Genomic DNA, 24623 nt, shown 5'->3' on the forward strand with positions numbered 1-24623 from the left:
TCCCTGGATTTTATGATAGAACTTTATGGGTGTTGTTCCACTGTCTTCAATTTTTAAATGATTCTATGAGAAAATCTGAATTCCACCTGTTTTAATCCAGATAAAGTGATCAGATCTTATTATCCCTGGCTACTAACGTACGTTATTTTTAATTTAAAGCTAAGTAACTTGATTATATTTCTCTGTGTATTCAGTTTTTCCATAATTGTTTACCCCTTTACTATGAATATTCAAGACTTCTTTATTTCAGAAAAATTTTCCTGGATTATAGCTTTAAATATTTGTTCTATTATTCTGACCTTTTCTTTTCTTCTCATTTATTTTCCTTCCAGAGCTTACAACTAAATGGGCATATATTGCATCTCTTTCACCTGTCTTCATAGCTATTTTCTAATCTTTCCTTTTTTTTTAAAGACTTTATTTATTTATTCATTCATTCATTCATTCATTCATTTATTTATTTATCTCCCTCCCCCCCCCAGTTGTCTGTTCTCTGTGTCTTTTTGCTGCGTCTTCTTTGTCCGCTTCTGTTGTTGTCAGTGGCACGGGAATCTGTTTTTCTTTTTGTTGCGTCATCTTGTTATGTCAGCTCTCCTTGTGTGCGGCACCATTCCTGGGCAGGCTGCACTTTCTTTTGCGCTGGGCGGCTCTCCTTACAGGGCACATTCCTTGCACGTGAGGCTCCCCTACACGGGGGACACCCCTACGTGGGGGACACCCCTGCATGGCAGGGCACTCCTTGCGCGCATCAGCACTGCGCATGGGCTAGCTCCACACGGGTCAAGGAGGGCCGGGGTTTGAACCGCAGACCTCCCATGTGGTAGACGGATGCCCTAACCACTGAGCCAAGTCCATTTCCCCAAAATATCCTTTAATGATAGTTTTTATTTCTGTAGGATCAGTGGTAATATCTCCTTTCGCATTTCTTATTTTGTGTATTTGCATCTTCTCTCTTTTTCTCTTTGTTAGTCTAGCTAAGGTTTGTCAATTTCATTGATCTTCTCAAAGAACCAGCTCTTGGTTTTACTTTTTCTAGTGCTTTCTTATTTTCTATTTCATTTAGTTCTGCTCTGATCTTTGTTCTTTCTTTCTTTCTTCTTTCTTTGAGTTTAGTTTGTTGTTTTTTTACTAATTCCTCCAGGTGCACAGTTAGTTCTTTGATTTTAGCTCTTCCTTCTTTTTTGATGTATGAATTTATGGATATAAATTTCCCTCTCAGTACTGCTTTTGCTGCATCCCATAAGTTTGGATATGTTGTATTATCATTTTCATTAGTTTCAAGGTAGTTATTAATTTCTTTTGAGATTTCCTCCTTGACCCATGTTTTTCTAAGAGTGTGTTGTTTTAACTTCAAATCTTGGTGCCAAATCTGGGTCTCTGGCCCCTGCAGATTTCCAGCTTCATTCCACTGTGGTCAGAGAAATTATTTTGTATGATTTCAATCTTTCTGGATTCACTGAGACTTTTTCTGTGGCCTAGCATGTGGTCTATCTTGGAGAATGATCCATGTGCACTTGAAAAGAATGTATATCCTGCTGTATTTGGGTGTAATGTTCTGTATATGTCTGTTAGGTCCAGCTCCTCTAATATATTATTCAAAGTCTTTATTTCTTTATTGATTCTCTTTTGCAATATTCTGTCCATTTAATAGTGGTGTATTAAAATTAAAGTCCCCCACTACAATTGTAGAGGCATCTATTCCTTCACTTAGTTTTTCCAGTGTTTGCCTCATGTATTTGGAGGCATCCTTATTAGGAGCATAAATGTTTATGATTGTTCTTTCTTCTTGAAAGATTATCACTAGTATGTAGTGTCCATATTTGTCTCTCACAATTGTTTTGCATTTAAAGTCTATTTTGTCTGATATTAATATAGCTACTCCTGCCCTTTTTTGGTTATTGTTTGCCTGTAAGATTGTTTTCCAGCCATTCACTTTCCATCTCTTTGAATCCTTGGGTCTAAGATGTGTTTCTTGTAGACAGCATATAGATGGGTCATAGTTTCTTATCCAATCTTCCAGTCTGAGTCTCTTGACAGGTGAGTTTAATCCATTGACCTTCAGTGTTATTACTTTCAAGGAATTACTTATATTAGCCATATTTTCTTTGGATTTGTGTTTGTCATATTTTGTTTGATTTTCTTTTTCTGTTTTTGTCTTTTTAGTTGCTCTTACACTCCCCTCCAACTCTGTTTCTCCTGTTTTTCTCTTCCTGCAGAACTCCCTTTAGTATTTCTTGAAGGGGAGGATTCTTGTTGGCATACTCTCTTAGTTTCTATTTTACCTGTGAATATTTTGAACTCTCCATCATTTTTGAATGCTAATTTTGTGGGATAGAGTATTCTTGGTCATAATTTTTTTCTTTTAATACCCTGACTATGTCATACCACTGCCTTCTTGCCTCCATGGTTTCCAATGAGAAATCAGTACTTAATCTTATGGAACCTCCTTTGTATGTGATGGTTCTCTTTTCTCTTGCTGCTTTTAGTATTTTCTCTTTGTCTTGAGCATTGGATAATTTGACAAGCATATGTCTTGGCATAGGCCTGTTGGTATTTATGCTGTTTGGGGTGTGATGTGCTTCCTGGACATGTACATCCATCTCCCTCAATAGGTTTGGGAAGTTTTCAGCCATTATTTCCTCCAGTACCCCTTCTGTCCCCTTTCCCTTCTCTTCTCCTTCTGGGATGCCTATAATGCATATGTTTGCGTGTTTTGCATTGTCATTCAGGTCCCTAATTCCCTGCTGGATTTTTTCTATCCTTTTATTGATCAGTTCTACTATTTGTTTGATTTCAGATATACTGTCTTCCACATCACTAATTCTTTCCTCTGCCTCTTCAAGTCTGCTGTTACTTGCTGAGAGTGTATTTTTGATTTCTTGAATTGTGCTGTTCATCACCATCATATCCATTATCTTTTTGTGTATAATTGCAGTTTCTTCTGTATTCTCTCCAATTGTTTTCTTTGTATTCTTAATCTCTTCCTTCACTTCATCAAATTGGTTGCTAATATATGTTTTGAGAGCTTTAATTACGTGTTCAATGTTCTGCTCCTCTTCCTGGTTTTTAGTTTGTTCATTGGATTGGAGCATGTTTTTCTGATTATTGGTTTGGTTTGTTGTTTTTTGTTGCTGTCTGGTCATCATTTTATCTTGATGGGTTTAATCAGTTGCTTAGCTTCTTTGTCTAGTTTGGGGTTTAATTAGTTGTTGTTTTTGCATGCATGTTAAGTCTTCTCTTTGTCACTTTGTTCTTCTTATTCTGTTTCCTTGTTGTTGGCTATGTTCACTTGAAGAAAAATATTATGGCCAGAGAAAGCAAAAGGAGTAAGAAAGGAAAATGAATAATAGTAGTATTGATAGTAAATATTAACAGAAGAACCATGTGAGATCCAGGAGAATGGATATTAGACTCATATAAGTTGTGTAGAGTTATAACAGTAAGAAAAGTAGAGTACATATAATGAGACAGCAAAATGAATATGGGGAGGAATATAGTGTGAATTAAAAGGTCAGTGTGTTCAGGAGAGAGGGAAAGGGAAAAGAGAGGACAATAATATAAAGAGTGAATATAAGAGAGAAAACAGAACAAAGGTATTAGAAATAAAAAGTCAGAAAAATGGGGCAAACAAAGAGGTGTAATGTAAGAGAAACAATAAATGATGGAGGATAGAAAGAAGTAGAGGAAAGAGGATAGTGTTGGTGGCCAAAATTAATACACACAGAAAAGAGTAAATGGAGGATGAGGAAATACAGCAAATGTGAAACACTCCCTGCAGCACCTAATGTAAAAAGAATAAAAAGAAAGAGAAAGAAAGAAAGAGGGACAAAAGGGGGGACAGAAGGGAAGCAGGAAGTAAGCAAGAAAAAGAAAAAGAGAAAAAAGAAAGAAAAAAGGGCCTTGAGGGGATAAAGAGGAAGGAAAAACAAGACAAACCAACCAAATACTAGGGAAAGTTTCAAGCAAGGAATCCTCTTTGTAGTTAAACAAAACACTTAGGGATCTGACTTTCCCCCTTTCTCCCTTCCTCACTTCCCTCTCTCCTAGGCAGTAGGATAGCTGCCTGAGAGGTCTGGTAGGAGATTCAAGTGGGTCCTTATTGAACCAGCTCCGTACAGAAAACAATGACTCTTGATTTCCAGAGAGAGAGCACCCACACCTCACCAGGAACTCCAAGTATGCTACTGGAAGCTTGGAAAGCACCTCCTACAGTCCCTCTCCTTTAGGTGTGCTACAAAAGGGCTAGTTGATTTTCTGACTCCACCTTCTCCCAGGCCAAGTTTCCTATCCCAGGATATTTAGGTGAATTGGGCTTTCTCTGCAGATTCACCACTCCTCTCTTCCCAGACTCTCCCTAAGACAGCCTGTATGCTCCTCCAAGCACAAAAAAAAGGGAGGGGGGCACAGAAAATTGAACCCGCACTCTCTGATCCTTCTGGTGCACCCCCACACACACACACCGAATCCCTCCCATTCATGGAGTCAGTCCAAAACTGGAGGGCTAGGACAATCCCAGACCTCTGGGAGTGCTGGACTTGGGAAAGGGAAGTCCGGGATATTGCAGACTCAGAGTATGTATGTAGGTCTGTGAAAGGTGGGCTATGGGGGCTTAGGCGACATGGACCTGTGTACCACATATCTGGGGATCACAAGGTTTGGGAATGCTGCTGCACAACCTACAGTTCTCAGGGAATACTGCAGCAGCCAGCCCTAGGGGAAGGGTCCTGCTTCCTCACAGCCTCCGACCTCTGTACTTAAAACCCGCAATTCTACATTTAGCAAGCACTACCTCTGTCACTGTCTCTCCAAATCGACACCTACACACCTGCCTTGCCAGCCCCCAAAACAGCCCACTCTGGCAAGACTCCAATCCCACTCTTGGCTGCCTCTTTGCAGGAGAGACTGTGAGGTGCACTCACTCAGATGCCATCTTGCCCCCTCCTGTGTGTTTTTATAAATGGCTTCTTTTCTTAGCATCTTTTATAGCTCATCCATGTTGTAGCATGTATCAGTATTTCCTGTCATCTTATGGCTGAATAATATTCCATTTTTGTGGATATACCACATTTTGTTTATCAGTTCATCTGTTGACGGACATTTGAGTTGGTTCCACTTTTTGGCTATTATGAATAATGCTGCTATGAACATTCATGTACAAGTTTTTCTGTGAACATATGTTTTCTTTTTTTTATAGTTCTTTGAATCTTTTATTATCTTTTTTTATAAAGGTACATAGCTCACACAAAATGTTACATTAAAAAATATAAGAGGCTCCCATATACCCCACTCCCTACCTCCCACACCCAGTCTTCCCACAACAACCTCTTTCATCAGTGTGGCACATTCACTGCATTTGATGAATACATTTTGGAGCACTGCTACACGGCATGGATTTTTTTAATAGTTTACATTGTAGTTTACACTCTCTCCCAGTCTATTCAGTGGATTATGGCAGGATATATAATGTCCTGCATCTGTCCCTGCAATATCATTCAGGACAGCTCCAAGTCCCTCATATCACACCTCTTCTTCCCTCTCCCTGCCCTCAGCAACTCCTGTGGCCACTGTCTCCACATCAATGATACAGTTTCTTCCATTGCTAGAGTCACAATAATTCTGTAGTTGAATACCAGTAAATCCACTCTAGTCCATATTTTATTCCTCCATCCTGAGGTGATGTCCACTCCACCCCTAAATCAAGAGGGTCTTAGATCTCACATGGCTGATGGATGGGATTCTCCTGCTTGCAGTTGTAGACTCATTTTTCTTGGGTAGATACCTGAAGTGGAATATCTGAGTTCTATCATGTCTTAGTTTACTAGGGCTTTTGAACAAAGTACTATAATCCTGGTGGCTTAACACAACAGAATTGTATTCTCCGAAAGTTCTAGAGGCCAGAAATCCAAAATCACGATGCCATTATGTTGGTTCCTTCTGGAAACTGAGAGAGATCCATTTCATGCCTCTCTCCTAGCTTCTGGTGGCTGCGGCAATCATTGGCAGTCCTTTTAGTTTCCTGGGCTGCTCAAGCAAATACCATGCCGAGGGGTCAGCTTAAACATGGGAATTTATCTCCTCACAGTTTTGAGGTGAAGAGAAAGCCCAGATCAAATTGTCATCAGGGCAGTGTTTTCTCCTTGAAGACTGTGGCATACTTGGGCTGGCTGCTGGCAATCCTTGGTCCTTAGCTTGTCACATGGCAAGGCACATGGTGGCATCTCCTGGTCTCTCCCTTCTCTCCTGGGTTCCATTAATGCTCAACGTCTCGCTGCTCCCTCTGGTTTTCTCTCTTTCTCTCTGAATTTCATTATTCTTATAAAGGACTCCAGTAATGGGATTAAGACCCATATTCAGCTATACCTCAACTGAAGTAACCTCATCAAAAGTTCTGCCAATGGATTCACACCTACAGGAATTTATTAAGTTTAAGAACATGTTTTTCCGGGATACATATGGCTCCATATCATCATCACTCCAGCCATACCTCTATCTTCATGTTGCCTTTTCCTCTGGGTCTGGTGTCTGCCTCACCCTTATAAGGTAACTTGTCATTGAATTTATTTTTATTTTTATTTTTTTTTGATTTTGAGGATTTAATGCATTTATCCACAGGAAACCCAGTAAGCTGATGTATTTTTGCCTTTTCATGCAGTCTTGCTGTTAGGTTCTCCTTTAGTTTTCCTTAATTCAAGATTCTTCCTATAATCTGGCAACCAGATCTTAATATTCTTGTATTATTTCTTCTGTTTTGACTTTACATCTATATTTCTGAAATACATATCAGTATCAAATTATATTTTTCTTAGATTCCTTTGAGTAAACATCCATTACTTGAGAACTTAAGGTGAAGCTGTAATGCAAGGATTACAGTCAAAAATACCTGTAAGGGCCAGACAGGTATATAACCAATTAAAGCAAACCAAACGAGAATAATAAACTGCCCCTACCTGTAGAGGGCCTGCTCCCTGTAAAGTTTTTCAGATCTTCTTTCTTTCAAGAAAAGTGAGAGGTACAGATTTTATAATGTGGCATTCTCTAATTTAACATGTTGAACAGTAATCCAAATTTTTGCAAACATGATAGGCCCATCGAATCTTATTTGTGGGCCAGATTAAACCAATGTCTGTATCCTCTTCCTGTATTGCTACAGTTTTGGGTGAGTGCCACCTAGTGGTAAGAAGTATAATTAAAAGACAATAAGTAACAAAAGGCTGTTTCACAATTTATGATTTTAATGTTAAGTGGTGATTGCTGTCTTCTAATTTCTTCCTAAATTGCAGTGGTCTCAGTTGGTTTGGATCAATTTTTTTTTTATAAAGAGTGGTCCCACACTTTATTTCATCCTCATAATAACAGTGGATGCAGAAGGGCTGCTCAAGTAGTGTAGCCACAAGATTTCTGCTTAAATTCCTTCCAACAGTTTCTGGGATCCGGTTCTCTTACATTCTAGTATCTAGAACTACTCTCTAAAGCCTATGTCCTGATTTTTTTTACCTTGTCTGGAACTAATATGGGTTGGGAGTGAGGGAAAAGAAAAGAAGTGATGGACTTAATGATGCACAAGGGAGTGAAAATTAGGCCATCCCCCATCTTCCTCCAATTCCTTCCCCTCTCTTTTTGCTGTACCATTCCCAAAACCCTGAGTCAGCCACTCACTGTGCTTTCTCTTATCCCTGAAATCCGGATGCTTTTCACCCCATGACCAAGGTCTGCCAAGCCTTAGCAATGGCACCGACCACCTGATGGGGCTCCTGATTCCACTTTACCCCCATCCATTTGTGGGCAGAGTGCTCCTTTCTTGACTCTCTATCCACTAAGCTTCAAGGATGTAGAAGAATTGGCCCATCTAGAAGTTCAATGTTGACTTTTGGAGAATGGAGTCATGTCAACCTTCTTTTTAAGGGTGCCATATGTTCCCAAACACCAAAGTCTTTCCATGATGCTCTGTCCTAAGGATCTTGCTCCTAGGCTTCAGTGTCTCCAGTTGCTTGTCCAGCACACATGAAACAGAAGCCCTGTGCCACTTCTTCCCGCCAAATCTGTCAGAATGCAAGACATCTCTTAGTAGGATAGCTTGCTGACTCCAGCAGAAAAGCAGAGGTCTAGAATTGGGAGTGAAGGAAGAAGAAATGATATTCAGATATCCACAGTCTCCACATGCTCTTCTGAGAGTAACTTTTGGTGGTTTTGAGTGGAATTACATCGACTAGAGATAGATTGGGGAGAATTGAAATCCTTAATAAATCATCCTACTAATGAACAAGGTTTATATATTTCCATTTATTTGTCTATTTTAAAGACTTGCATTAAAGTTTCAAGTTTTTTTTGCATAAGATTCTTGTACCTCCTTTGTTAGATTTCTTACCAGATAAAATAGTTTAAATACTTTACTGGATTTTGCTTTCTGGTATTTTATCTAGAATTAATTTTTTTAAATGTTTATATACATGTGTAACAGTTTAATTTTCCAGTCTCAAAATCTTACTGCCTGGTTTTTGTACCAATTTAGTAATTTCATAAAATGAATTAAGATGTATCTCCCTCATTTTCCCTTTTTCTATCCCATGAAAACATTTCTAAAATTGTAATTATCTCCTCCTAAACATTTAGTAAAATCTTACCCTGTGAAATATTTTGGCTTTGCAGATTTGAAGGGTAATGTTATTAACAGCTGGCATTTCTTTAATAGTTTCCTAATAGTTTATTTAGGCTTTCTATTTTTCTTGAATCAGTTTTTAGAAATTGTACTTTTCTAGTAATTTAAACATTTAATTCAAATATATTAATGTGAAAATTTAAATCTCCTTTGATTAATTATGTTCCCCTATTTCTATATTTTTCCTTTGTAGTGCAGACTTCCTGCAGTTTTGTCTATTTTTTTTAATTATTTTTTTTTTTTAATTACATTATGAAAAATATGAGGTCCCATTCAACCCCACCACCCCCGCCCCCCACTCCCCCCACAGCAACACTCTCTCCCATCATCATGACACATCCATTGCACCTGGTAAGTTCATCTCTGAGCATCACTGCACCCCATAGTCAATGGTCCACATCATAGCCCAGACTCTCTCACGTTCCATCCAGTGGGCCCTGGGGGGATCTATAGTGTCCCGTAATTGTCCGTGAAGCACTATCCAGGACAACTCCATGTCCCGAAAACGCCTCCACATCTCATCTCTTCCTCCCGTTCCCCACACCCAGCAGCCACCATGGCTACCGTTCCCACACCTATTCCACATTTTCTCTGTGGACATTGGATTGGTTGTGTCCATTGCACATCTATGTCAAGTGAGGGCTTAGATTCCATATGGGTACTGGATGCACTCCTCCCGCTTCCAGTTGTAGACACTCTAGGCTCCATGTTGTGGTGGTTGACCTTCTTCAACTCCATGTTAGCTGAGTGGAGTAAGTCCAATAAATCAAAGTGTAGGAGCTGAAGTCTGTTGAGGCTCTGGGCCTGGGTGTCATATTATCAGTCCAGAGATTCAAATCCCCTACATATATCTTAAACCCAGCACCGACTACAATTCCAATAAAGTAGCATGCAAGTCTTGTGAAAAGAGATCCCCTCCGAGTCCAATTCCATCACGCAGAAACACCAGCTCCAAAGAAGGGCTATCTGTCATGGCAGTGAACCCCTTCTGCCATGACCATAGAACCCGTGGGTCTCTTTATCCCTCAAAAGAACCAATACCTGGGGTTGTATCTACCTTATCTGTCTCTTAGACTCTGTTCAGTTGTACATAGGGGTATTCCTTCTGACAACCTCCAGACTCTTTTTTAGAGACTCACAGCCTTATAATCTCATTTCTCCTTTCCATTTCCCCCTTACATTAGGTCAAACAGCTTCCCGAAGTCATGTTATTATATGTAGACAGGTATATTCTGCTGTTCCACATTGAATCTTTAATTCAAGGTCATTTTCTAGTTGCTTCTTCAGCTGGTATGTGGTAGTGATCCCTCGGTGCCAGGGAGGCTCATCCCCGGGTGTCATGTCCCACGCTGGGGGGAATGCATCGCATCTACACGCTGAGTTTCGCTGTGAGAGTGGCCACATTTGAGTAACATGCAGGCTGTCAGGAGGAAACCCCTAGGCACAATGCTACTCTAGGCCTTGTTCTTATTGCAGGTGTATAGGCTCAAAAGTGTAACCATTAGTATCACGAGCCCACTGTTGGGCCCTCCTTCCTTCCTGGTTCTTGCCGTTGCACCTTGTCATTGAATTTAGAGCCCATCTTAAATCCAGGATGATCTCATTTTGAAAGCCTTAACTTTATTACATCTATAAAATCCTTTGTCTAAATAATCCATTTATAAGTTCTGGGGGATAGGATGTGTATGTATCTTTCTTTGAGAGTTACAGTTCAACACACTAAATCTCAAAATAATGACTTTTATTTTCTGCTTTTCTCATCCTTATACTATTTCCCTTTAGCTTTTATAATAAGTCATGATATGCAGTTAAAATACATCTTCCAGTTTTGTTCTCCTTCAAGATTGCTTGGCTATTTTAGGTTTACATTTAATGCCTCATGTTATTACTCCCCCTTTTTCCTTGATTAGTCTCAAGGAAATTGCATCTGTTTTATTAATCATTTGACAAAACCAAATGGACTTGTGAGATATTTCTTTGCATTTTTGTTTCTATTTCATTAATTCTATTATTTTAATATTCATTTCCTTCTATGTAGAGTTCGTTATATCCTTCTTTTTCCAATTTGTTGAGGTACATTAAGAAAGGCTGAAAATTAATGAGCACCCCATGATTTGACATACAGTATTTTTATTATTGTTCATTTCAAAACATTTTCTAAATGCCATTTATTTTATTTATTTATTTATTAAGGTATATCTCATAATTTCAAAACACATAGGGATTTTCTAAATATCTTTTTGATAATGATTTCTAGTAAAATTGCATTGTGGACAGATTTCAATCTTCACAATGTGTTGAGACTTGCTTTATGGGCCAGAGTCTTAGTTTGCCAAAAGGCTGCTGATGCAAAGTACCAGAAATGTGTTGGCTTTTATAATGGGAAATTTATTAGGTTTAAAGCTTATAGTTCTGAGGCCATGAAATGTCCAAATCCAGTCGCCATCAGAGATGCTTTCTCATCAGAGTCAGCTACTGTTGATCCTGGTTGTCCTGCCACGTGAAGATCAGGCATACAGCAGGGCTCATCTCCTCAGCCTTGAGCTGCTCTGGGGGCCCAGCCCCTCAGGTCCTCTTTCTGTGCCTCTGTGCTCTACTGATTCCAGAGGCCCAACCTTTTGGGGCTTCTCTGTTTACCTGCAGCCCTCTCTCTCACATGGCAGGATCAATATAGTGGCTTCCTCTGTCTGTGAATGTGTATGTCTCTCTCTGTATCTCCATTTATATCAGACCCATAAGAGGGTGGAGACTCAAACTGAGTCACACCTTGTTGATGTAGTCCAATCAAAAGGGTCTCACACTCACAGGAATGGATTAGTTGAGAAACAAAATCTTTTCCCTTTTGGGATTCATGAAAGAACGTCAGACTGTCAGCCAGTATAAGCTAAAATTCTATAAATATTCCTGTATGATTATAAAGAATGTATATTCTTTATTGATATGCATGTATCTATTGTCAAGTTGGTTAATCATAATCAAATCTTTTTTCTTTTTATTTATCTGTTTCTATTCATTACCAAAGGGAAGTATGTTAAAATCTTACACTATGAGGATTTGTCTCATGTTTCTGTAATTTTTAGTTTATATAATTTGAGATTGTTATTGCGTATATGCATAAAAATGAGTAACACTTAACTGTTATAAAAATAGTTTCTGAACATTAAGGAAAATTATAAGCTACAAAGAACAAAAATAATTTAAAATTAATATAGTCTTATCACCAGTGATTTACAGCATACCACTATAATATTTATTGCATATCCATATATGTATTTATATGTACACACATATGTACACACATACGTCATATACATATATAATATATACTACTGATTGTTTTAGAAAGTGAGATTCTAATATACTTTATTTTCATTCATTCATTATTATTTTATGTAATAAACATTTAAGTCTATGTGTTTGCCTCTGAGCACCATAGTTAATATACACATGCACACATGCTACTGGGGTAGTATTTTTATTGTCATTTTCAAGAAGCTCTGCAGTTTCAGTTTTTATGATATCATTAACCAAATAGTAATTTAGTTAAAGCTTTTGTGTTTGCAGATGGGAGTATTTATTGATGTTCTGATATTGTCATTATTTCTAGTTTACTGCACTGCAGTCAGATATTATTTTCATTCAATATTTTAAAACATTTTTTAGTTTTTTAAAACATTTTTTCTAGTTTTTAAGACATTTTTCTAGTAACAGAAAAATTCCTTTTACCCTCATGTCTGTCACATTCAGCTCTTTAGATTTTCCACAGACTTTTTCACTATCTATATTACCACCCTCAAGTTATCCAGCATATCCTTCATAATAAAGTCCTTGGCACTCTGGTTACTGAGACCCTTTTTCCATTATATTTAGTTACTTATCTTACCCCAACATCCTCCAATTTCTTTGCTTAGAGTTTCAGAAGCCTTTCAGTTTAATATATAATTGTTACAGTGCCTGAAAAATGAGACATATTTCTGGCAGTTATAAGAATGATTGGCCTTGGCTCTAAAAGAATGCAAGGGAGAACCTGGGAAAGGGTTTGAAGAAATACAACAAATGGGCATCTGTAGGATGAATGAGAAATAGTAAAATTCAGCTGATGCTTGGTAAATAAAATACCTCAGTACCTTGGTTGGGATAGGAGAGACAACAGTGGCTGTGCACAGGAGGGAATGTAAACAGTGGTGGAGATACCTTATGCTCAAGGTAATGATAGGTGAGTGGAGAATCATGGGCTATAAAGATGATTTTTTTTTCCCATTTATACTTTTGACAGAGCAAGCTTGGATGTACATGTGTTCCTTTTGTAAAGGAAGTGATGTAGTAAAATAAGAGAGATTGAAATCAGGGAGATACATTATTCAATAACTGGCATAATTTGGAGAAATTAAGTTTTTTGTACTCAGCTGCCCTTCTCAGTGACTTATTTGTAATATTTCCTTTTATTGTCATTCTTATTACCTTTTGAAATACACTTGTTCTACAATTATTTAACATGTATTATGTGGTGGAACTTGTTATTCAGTGGCAGGAATTGAAATAGGGATTGTGCTTATACTTGTGGAATTTTAGTCATAAGAAAATACACAGGAAGACAAATGAGAAAATTAATGAATATTTAATTGAGAAAAGCCACAGAACTGGGTGCTGGGACATAGAACTAAGAACATTGACTGACTCAGATGTAGTCAGCACAGACAGCCTCTCTGAAGAAGTCACATTTAGACTGAGACCTCAAAGATGAGAAGGATCCAGCTATATTTAAAAAGAAAATACAAAAAAAAAAAAAAAAAAAAACAAAGAGGATTAGGATTCCAAAAAGGGACCAGTCTGTAAAAAGCCTTAAGATTTAAGAAAGGTTCTGGCATATTAAAGGTCCTACACAGGTTTTAATCCATGGTAATGTGTTTGGGTTTTATTCTAAGGGTAAAGAGAAATCTTTGGGAAAAGAATTAGGTACAGATTCTCAAACTTATCTGCATCAAAATAATCCAATGAAAAAGATTTAAAATACTGATGCCCAGGAGTTGCAACTATATGTTTTGATTCAGTTTGTCTGAGTTGGTGCCTAAAGAGCAATACTGGTTAGGAACTCCCAAGGTAATTCAAACCCATCCTAAATAGGAGAACTCTGACAACCTATTTCCCTAATCACCAATTATACGTTTTTTTTTTAAGATTTATTTATTTATTTATTTCCCCTACCCCCCACACCCACCCTGGTTGTCTGTTCTCTTTGTCCATTTGCTGCGTCTTCTTTGCCCACTTCTGTTGTTGTTAGTGGCATGGGAATCTGTGTTTCTTTTTGTTGCGTCATCTTATTGTGTCAGCTCTCCGTGTGTGCGGCGCCATTCCTGGGCAGGCTGCACTTTCTTTACTGCTGGGCGGCTTTCCTTATGGGGCACACTCCTTGCGCGTGGGACTCCCCTACGCAGGGGACACCCCTTTGTGGCAGGGCACTCCTTGCACGCATCAGCACTGCGCAGGGGCCGGCTCTGCATGGGTCAAGGAGGCCCTGGGTTTGAACCGTGGACCTCCCATGTGGCAGATGGATGCCCTAACCACTAGGCCAAGTCCGCCGCCCTTTTTTTTTTTTTTTTTTTTTTGAGGTACTGGGGATTGAATCCAGGATCTTGTACATGTGAAGCAGGTACTCAACCACTTCACTGTGCCCCTTTACCTTCTTTTACTGTCACATAATTATCTGAGCTCTTTTTGCCTTCTTTCAAGTTGTACTTTAATATTTTAGAGTTCTCTAAATCAGGGTCAGCAAATCATGGCCCATGGTCTAAAGAGCTCACCCTTTATTTTTATGGCTCATGAACTCAAACCGGTTTTTGCTTTTTAAAATGGTTGAGAAAAATTTTTTAAAGGGAAATATTTTATGACAAAAATGTTATGAAATTCAAATTTCAGTGTCCATAAATAGTTATTATAACACAGCCACATTCATTCATATATTGTCTACAGCTGTTTTTGTTATAACAACAGAGGTTAGTAATTGTGACAGAGATCATATGCCCTGTAAAGCCTAAAGCTTTTACTATCTCGCCATTTACAGAAAAAGTTTACTGATCCCTGCTCTAAGCCTTTCATTTCTAATGTATGTTATTTTCAGTTCTGTCCTAGTTCTCCTATAAGAAGCAACCCCATCTAAACCCCATCAATATTGTAGTATTTGTTTGCTTTCTTGATTTTTATTCTTGTTGTTGTTTTTCAGATTTGGAGTCCAGGTACGTCACCAAGAAGTTATTTCCAGAAAATGATATTTATGAAATATATTTATCTCATTGGCAGTCAATGGAAAAAAGTAAAACTAAAACTTACATTTATGAGGACACCATTTTCAGAAATGATCTGCAGTGCAAATGTGAAGTTGTGAGACGAGAGGGACAACAAGTGGGATTCATTAATCAAATGATCATCAGAAAACATGTATCTCTTCCTCTACATCAGAAAATTCATACTAGAGAGAAACCATATGAATGTAAGGAATGTAAGAAAGCCTTTAGACAACAGTCATACCTTATCCAACATTTGAGAATTCACACTGGTGAGAGGCCCTATGAATGTAAGGAATGTGGGAAAGCCTTTTGTCGTGTGGGAGACCTTAGAGTACATCAGACAATTCATGCTGGGGAGAGACCCTATGAATGTAAGGAATGTGGGAAGGCCTTTCGACTCCATTATCACCTTACTGAACATCAGAGAATCCATTCTGGTCTGAAACCCTATGAGTGTAAGGAATGTGGGAAGGCCTTTAGCCGTGTTAGAGACCTTCGAGTACATCAGACAATTCATGCTGGAGAAAGACCTTTTGGATGTAAAGAATGTGGAAAGGCCTTTCGACTTCATTATCAACTTACTGAACATCAGAGAATTCATACTGGTGAGAGGCCTTATGAATGTAAGGTTTGTGGAAAGACCTTTAGAGTGCAACGACATATTAGTCAACATCAGAAAATTCATACTGGTGTAAAACCCTATAAATGTAACGAATGTGGGAAGACATTTAGCCATGGTTCTTATCTTGTTCAACATCAGAAAATACATACTGGTGAGAAACCCTATGAATGTAAAGAATGCAATAAGTCCTTTAGCTTTCATGCAGAACTTACTCGACATCAGAGAATCCATACTGGTGAGAAACCCTATGAGTGCAAGGAATGTGGAAAAGCCTTTCGTCTTCAAACAGAACTTACTCGGCATCACAGAATTCATACTGGTGAGAAACCCTATGAGTGTAAGGAATGTGGGAAAGCCTTTATTTGTGGCTATCAGCTTACTCTACATCTGAGAACTCATACTGGTGAGATTCCCTATGGATGTAAGGAATGTGGGAAGACGTTTAGTAGCCGCTATCATCTTACTCAACATCACAGAATTCATACTGGTGAGAAACCCTATGGATGTAAAGAATGTGGGAAAGCCTTTCGTCTTCAAGCGGAACTTACTCGGCATCACAGAATTCATACTTGTGAGAAACCCTATGTGTGTAAAGAATGTGGAAAGGCCTTTATTCGTAGCAGTCAACTTATTTCACACCAGCGAATTCACACCAGTGAGAATACCTATGAATGTAAGGAATGTGGGAAGATTTTTAGTCGTCGCTATAATCTTAGTCAACATTATAAAATTCATACTGGTGAGAAACCATATAAATGTAAAGAATGTGAAAAGGCTTTTCGCTTTCAAACAGAACTTACTCAACATCACAGAATTCATACTGGCGAAAAACCCTATAAGTGTAAAGAATGTGGGAAAGCCTTTATCCGTAGCAATCATCTTACACAACATCACAGAATTCATACTGGTGAAAAACCCTATGAGTGTAAGGAATGTGGGAAAACCTTTAGTCGTCACTATCATCTTACTCAACATCACAGAATTCATACTGGTGAGAAACCCTATATATGTAAAGAATGTGGGAATGCTTACATTTGTAGTTATCAACTCACATTACATCAGAGAATTCACACTGGTGAGATTCCATATGAATGTAAGGAATGTGGAAAGACCTTTAGTCGTCGATATCACCTTACTCAACATTTTAGACTTCATACTGGTGAGAAGCCTTATGGATGTAAAGAATGTGGAAATGCCTTTCGTCTTCAAGCAGAACTTACTCGACATCACACAGTTCATACTGGTGAGAAACCCTATAAATGTAAAGAATGTGCAAAGGCCTTTAGTGTTAATTCAGAACTTACTCGTCATCACAGAATTCATACTGGTGAGAAACCCTATAAATGTAAAGAATGTGGGAAAGCCTTTATTCGTAGTGATCAACTTACTTTACATCAGAGAAATCATATTAGTGAGGAAACCCTTTGACCATAAGGATGATACAAAGCTGTTAGAAAAGATTCATACCTTTTACAACAGCCAATAATTCATAATTTAAAGTTTTAACTTATTAGGAAACATGAGAAAATGCATACTAGATTATATGTGGGAATCCTTTTGCTTTATGCTCACAAGTTACTCAACAGAAATGATTTTATACTACCTATGTTACTTTTTTTAGAGTTGGAAAAACTATAACTTCTCTCAGTTCTGGTTAAACGTCAGCTAATAAATACTGGTACAATGCATCTCAGACTGTCCAAGGTGAAGAACCTTTCCTCCACAATTTGTTGTTGACCAATATTTTTATAAAATACAATTAAAATGTATTACTAGAAAAATGAAGTAGAAAAACAGACATATAAAATGAAAGCCCCAATATTTTACTATTGGGTTTAACAGCCTAAATTAACTCTGTCAAATTGCATGAAGGTTTTTAAATGCTTGCTCTTGGTATCCGTATTTATTTAACACATTGAAGACCAGAAGTAAAAAATTTGTGGACCAGCATACACTTAACATAGCACTGTAACAGAAAATAACTGTTAATGTATCAATTGTAGGAAAGACCTTAGCCATGGCACATCCTTCACTATAATTCCATCTTTGCCTGTGTGGTATTTGTCAAAGCACTTCTGCCCCGTGTGCCTCAGTTTTAAAATGATGAAAATAGTACTTAAATAATTATATTTTTGTGAGGATTAAATGTTAATACAAAATAAAACCTTTAGAAGAGTACTTGGCACACAGCATGTGCCCAATAAATATTTTTCTTATTTTTATTAGTGATACTATTAGAAAATTCATGTGAGAGGAAGAACCAGCAGGTGTAAGGAATTTGTAAAAGCTTCCATTATCATTCATTCGTTTATTTAAATTCAGGTAATTAGTTGTGAATAAAATACAGTAAAATACAGTAAGCTTCCATTGCTACAATCAGAGCTCATTTCTAAAAATCAATGCAATAAAAAAATCTTTGAACTTAATGAATATGAGGATTATGAGTGTAAAGCCTTTGAAGAATCAGCTGTGAAGCTTTTTTTATAGTTCAAAAAGTGGGTATGTTACAGTCTGCATTTTCTGCCCATAATTCATGATAAATTAGAAACTAACAATCAAAAGACCACTGTGCCTTTGAAAAAGCTAAAAGAGTAGTACATTGATCATTGATATACCCTTTCCAGAATCAGCAGTTGTTAATTGTCATATTTGGTTTGCTTCTATATAATATTTACTTATAATTTATAGAAGATAAATTACATATATCATGACATTTCACCTCTCTGTGTATAACATGCATCTCCCAAGAATAAAGGATGCCTTCTACATAATCACTATGTAACTTCTCACCTAAGGAGATAAACAATAATTCCATAAAGTGTAATATACAGTCCAGACTTCTATATTCTTAATTGTGTGAAGGAAGCTTTCCATAAATTATTTTAAAATTCAGGAACCAAAATAGCTTCATGGATTGTATTTGGTTATGCATTATTACTCTCTTTTAATAAGAACAAGTCCCTAACTTAATTATGACATTGTCAGGATAGCTGTAGATGTCATGTTCTGGATTTTTGTTTTCTCAAAAAGTATTTTTTAATGTGCTCTTTTATCTCCATTATTTCACGTGAACTGGAAGTTAGGGTTAGAGAACCCAGTTAGATTCAGATTAAATATTTTTGAAAATACTTACTAGATGACACTTAGTATTTCATTTTATAGCCCATCATGGTGGCAATCATTGTCATGCCACTACATGTTATCTGCCCTCTGATTACTTAGTGTAGCAGAATGTATTGTCCAAAGATGGCCATGCCAATATATCCCCTTCCACATTACAATGTGATGTTGACATTCCTCTTTTGAATCTTGGAGGTAGGTCTGTGATGTGATATTAAGTGACTTCCAAGACTGTCACAAAAGGCAATACAGCTTCTGCCTGGCGCATGTGGGATATTTTCCCTTGAAACCCAGCTATCATGCTATAAACAAGCCAAGAAGTCTCATGGAAAGGCCAAGTAAAGGTGTCTTGGCTACAGCCCTAGCTGAAGTCCCAGCATCAACCACCAGATACGTAGTGAGTGAGGCTTCAGGTGATTCCAACCCCAGCCTTCCAGCCACCCCACCCGGTGCTGAGACAAGACAAGATTTCTTTCATGAACCTGTTCACATTTCATATCATGAGTAAAAACAAATACTGTCATTGTTTTAAGCCACTAAGTTTTTATACATATAATTAGAAAAGTTGTGAGCCTACAAAACAATAGTGTAACATGCAGAATTCCCATACATCACTCCTCTACCAACACCTTACATTGTTGTGGAAAATTTGTTAAAGATTATGAAAGAACATCATCAGACTATTACCACTAACTAGTCCACAGCTTACGTTTGGTATATTTTTTCCATACACCCCCTATTGTTAAAACTATGTTTTAGTATTGTATAATGTTATAGTTCATGAGAGAATACTCATATTTGCCCTGTTAACCACAGTCCATCTTCCACCTCTAAACCACTAAGTTTTGTGATAGTTTGTTATGCAGCAATAGACGACTGGAATGTTGTAATCACCAGGTTTCTCTATTGTAAAGCTAAATATTTCAGTTTAATAAGTTATCTGTGGGGTAACAATTTGGCAACTTCATTTGGAAATTTAAAATCACCAACAATATAACTGCAATAGAGTAAAGAGAAAAACTTAGTGTAAGGTACAATTTAAAGATGAACGATAATGAGATTTTTTTTTTTAAAGATTTATTTATTTCACTCCCCTTCCTCCCCCACCCCCCACCTCATCCTGGTTGTCTGTTCTCTGTGTCTATTTGCTGTGTGTTCTTTTTCCACTTCTGTTGTTGTCAGTGGCACGGGAATCTGTGTCTCTTTTTGTTGCATCATCTTGTGTGTCAGCTCTCCGTGTGGGCGGCGCCATTCCTGGGCAGGCTGCACTTTCTTTCGCGCTGGGCAGCTCTCCTTGCGGGGCGCACTCCTTGCGCATGGGGCTCCCCTACACGGGGGACACCCCTGTGTGGCATGGCACTCCTTGTGCACATCAGCACTGTGCATGGGCCAGCTCCACACGAGTCAAGGAGGCCCAGGGTTTGAACTGCGGACCTCCCATGTGGTAGACGGACGCCCTAACCACTGGGCCAAGTCCGCTTCCCTGATAATGAGATCTTGAATATCAGAATTTGTGGATGTGGCCAAACCTTTACTCAGTGAAAATTCAATATCTGTTAATGTATTCAGGAAACAAATATTAAGGACACTTTGTCTCTCCTACTTACCGTGCTATCTCTAGCACTTAATACTGTGTCTCATAGTAAGCACTTGATAAAACTATTAAAAGAGTGAATAAACATTCAACAGAAGAAATTAGGGGGAAATAATTGAAGCCAATAAAAGAAAGGAATGAGAACAATTAAAAGTGGAAATTAATGAGTTAGAAAATAAGACACTTATTCAGGCTTTGTGGGAAAAAAACATGATTTTGGTGTCTTTAAGGAATAAAGATAAAATTACAGCATTATGAATAAGAATGGAATGTAACTACAAATAGGAAGTTTTTTAAATTATAAGGCAATATCCTATAAACAAATTTATTCCCATATATTAAAAAATCTAGAGAGAATGAATTATTTCCTAGAGAAATATAATTTACCAAATTATGTATTAAACCTAAGTAGATAAATAAAGGGGTAAAATGAATATTTAGCCCCAGAACTCCCCCTTCATAACAACACTTAATATTTGATAAAATATTTTTAACGTTTTCAAGGAAGATGTAATATCTAACACAATTTCACCAACTTTTTCTACATTGATAATAACATGTATAACACAACAAATGAAGATAGCTCTTAAAGGCAAAACCATAGATGAGTCAATTTATGAAGAAAAATGCAAAAAAAATCTAAATAATCAGCATACATCATCCAAGAGTTTGAAAAAGAATTACTCTAAAGAAACTATTTACCTGGACTATCCAGGGGTAGATAGTTCTATTTTAATTAATCCAGATTAATGGAAAAGAACTGTTGAAGCCAAAGTATCTTCAAGATCCATTTTCTTAGTTTTTCTTAGCTTGAAATGGCTGAAGTATGGTTTAAATTGGATATGACAATTTCCTTAATTCTTGACAGTACAATTTTTCACATTTTAACACCTTTGAAATCAAATGTATCTTACAGTTGATGGCACTTTACAATACTTTCAGCCAGGTGGCAGGCATCAAGTAGTTTTGTGAAAAGCCTTCCTGTAAGAAGAACGCACCAGCAACCAAAATATGTAAATTTAATGACATGTAGGGGTTTGGATGTGAATATATATACTTGTAAGTGTAATTCTTTTTTTTTAAAGTATCATCTTCCCCCAACTTAGAATCATGCATTGTCACTCAAAAAGACTGTGATCTCATTGAGGCAAATCCAGGCCCATTTTAGGCAGATAAGGCAGCCATGATATAGCACTGTACATGTCATTTTCTGATAGATGGACATCATTGTCCGACATTAGCAATTATTTTTATATATGGATATAAATGGATTATTTCACCAAGGTACCATATCTTTGTAACTGGGGTCTTCTGGAGACAGTGCCTTAGCTCAATATGTCTGAAAGAATAGCTCTGGGAATAGTAGTGCTTAATGGTACTTGAAAAAAATGTTCTGTGTTCACACAGTCTTACGAAGTTTTGAATACTAAATCCTTTCCAAAAAACAATAAATGCTTAGTATCAGAAGACTTAGGTGTCCTACAATAAAGAAAATTTGCTTAACTTTGTTTATCCTAGTGTATCTTAAAATTTACTAAGGCAGTTCTGTTCATAACACCTAATGATGTCTTTGGGATGTGAACCCACACTAGAAGCACTGCCAAAAATAAGTGACCCATGGGAAGTGGATGTGGCTCAAGTGAGAGGGCTTCTGCCTACCATATGGGAGGACCTGAATTTGATCGCTGGGGCCTCCTGGTGAAAAAGAAAAAGAGAAAATGTGCCTGCATGGTGAGCCAGTGCCCTCAGGGCAAGCCAGTGCCCACATGGCAAGTCGAGTGCCCGCTCAGTGTGCCAGTGCCCATGCAAGTGAGTCATGCAGCAAGATGATGATGCAACAAAAGAGAGACGAAGGGGAGAGCCAAGGTGAAGTGCAGCAGAAACCAGGAACTGAGGTGGTGCAGCTAACACATCACAGGTCCCCAGGATTGAATCCTGGTGGATTCTAGAGGAGAAAATATAAGAAGTGAAGACCAAAAGAGAAATAGATACAGAAGATCACACAGCAAATGGACACAGACAGCAAAAACAGCAGAGTGGAGGAGGGAGAGGGGAAAGGAGGAAATTAATAAATAAATAAATCTTTTTAAAAAATAGTAAGTGACCCAGTGGATGTAATATTATGGCAGAAGATTAGCTACGTTGAGAAAGGAAATTCATGTGTATTGCTCTGCTATTTCACATCTTCCTCCAAAATCCATTATCTGCTTTCTGAATTTAGGGCTAATATTTAAAAGCCCCTTTGGCCCAGATTTTTATATGAACAAATCATAAGGTATTTAAATCATTTCCTATTGGTCGATATTTAGACTTTCATTATTTTTTCTTTATTTCAAATATATTTTAATGTCTTATCCATGATCATTGGTTTATGTGAGTTAGAACTTCTCTAATTGTGCACATCTAGAAGTAGAATTTCTTATATACACTTTCAGTTATGCTAGATATTGCTAAGTGGATATTAGGTTATATACACTATCAACTATACTAGATATTGCCAAATTTTTCTGGTAGACTCCTGTTAACTGATAAACCGAGTGCCCCTGTTGCCCCACTTTATGTATATGTTTTAATATTTTCCTAAATTTTCAGGTGAGCATCTTTTCAAACATGTTTCTTGGCCAGTCATCATTCCTTTACTTTCACTTTCCTATTCTTGGGTTTCCCCAGTGGTTTTGTTGTCTTTCCTAATTGACTTGAATGTCATTCTGGATACTTTGCTGTGTTAATTATTTTCTCCTAGATCAAATATAGCATTAGTTTTCTGTCTACTGAACTCTTGTTCTATATCTGTGAGATACTTTTAAGATTTCTATGTTATCAGTTGTATAATCTGCAAATAAAATTTTATTTTTTTATTTACTTTAATATTATAATAGAATAATCAGAATAAGTTTGAATATTAGGTGATAGCAGGTACTTTTTCTCCAAATTTAATGGAAAATTTCCCAACATTTAAGCATTTATTATAATTCTCACTCTTTGCTTGGGGATAAATTCTCTTTGTTTCCTCTAAATAATTTCCTTCAATAAATGCAGGGAAGAATGGGAGGTTCCTACTTTTTGTTTTTCATTGGGAATGATTGCTGAATTTTGTTCAAGGCCATTTTATCTGTTGCTATAGTCTTATCTTTTTCTCCTTAAATTTATTGATGCACTGATTTGTACTTAATAGACTCTTGAAGTTAACACTTCTTGTAATATACCATGATTTCAGCATATTACTGAGTCCATTTGGATTTTAATGAGAATTTTTCCATGTATGGTCATAAGTAAGGCAGTATTATAGTTTTTCTCTTTTATTGATAAGATTTTGGTGTTTTAATTTTCTGTTTTTTAAAAAACAAGTGACAACTTGTCTTTAAAATATGATTTTTTATATATTGATCTTATATTTTGTGACCTTGCTAAATTCACTTAGTTCTATAAGGGTTTAATTTTTATAAATTACTTAGAATTTTCTATAAGCACAATCATGACATTTGTGAAGACAGTTCCTGTTTAATTTTTATTTCCTGTTATTTCCTATGCTTGCCTATTTCACAGGCTAGGACATTCTCTAACAGTATTGAATAGAGACACTCAGAGTAGACATCCTTACATGTGTTTCTGATCTTAGGGGGCAAGTATTTCATCACAAAGTTTAATGTTAGCTTTATGTTTTCCATAGATCCCTTTATCAAATTGCAGAAGTTTTGTTCTGTTCCTAATTTATTAAGAGTTTTATCATGGATTATGTTAAATTTTGTCAAATACATAAAAAGCAACTGTTGACATGATCTTTTGGTTTCTCTCCTTAATGTGGTGAGTTACTTTGATTAACTTCAGAATGTCATTGCAGCTCATCATTCCTGGGTTATCCCCATGTGGTCATGATGTATTATACTTTTTATATATTGCTGAATTCAATTTTCTAATTCTCTTTTGACGATTTGAGTGTGTATCATTGATATTAGTCTATAATTTTTTTCTTGTGTATTTCTCAGGTTTCAGTATCAATGTTAAGTTCCTTCATAAAATGACATGGGAATTGATCCTTCTTTCTCTATTTTCTGAAGGAGCTATTGTAAGATTGTTGTTATTTCTTTCTTAAATCTTGGGTTAGATCACCATTAAAGCCATCTGAGCCTGCAGGGGGTTTTTTGTAGGAAGAATTTTTTATTATAGTTTCAAGGACAAAATATTATATTTATATATATCAGAAAACATTGACAAGATAAAATTAAAAAGAAAAAGTTCCAATTATAGAAAACATCAAATACTTAGGAATAAGTTAACAAAATATATGCAGGGTCATTACCAGAAAACTACACAGAACTTTACTGAATGAAAGTAGAGAAGACCTGA

At 37.0% G+C, this 24623-nt stretch overlaps 1 protein-coding gene across 7 annotated transcripts in view; it reads left to right on the forward strand.

Moving 5' to 3' along the window:
* The window catches only part of LOC101415380 (zinc finger protein 546), a 66918-nt gene that overhangs the window by 36235 nt on the left and 6060 nt on the right, over positions 1-24623 (forward strand). For 3 of the 7 annotated variants that reach the window (XM_023583348.3, XM_058280246.2, XM_071209259.1), the window contains one exon: positions 14877-16805. In XM_023583348.3, the coding sequence (XP_023439116.2) occupies positions 14877-16805 (1929 nt within the window). Of the gene's footprint in view, positions 1-6321; positions 6541-14876; positions 24056-24623 lie in introns of those variants that run through there. The other 4 variants (XM_058280244.2, XM_071209258.1, XM_071209261.1 and 1 more) reach the window with 2 other exon arrangements.

This window comes from Dasypus novemcinctus, chromosome 18 (genome assembly GCF_030445035.2).
Source record: "Dasypus novemcinctus isolate mDasNov1 chromosome 18, mDasNov1.1.hap2, whole genome shotgun sequence".
NCBI lineage: Eukaryota > Metazoa > Chordata > Mammalia > Cingulata > Dasypodidae > Dasypus > Dasypus novemcinctus.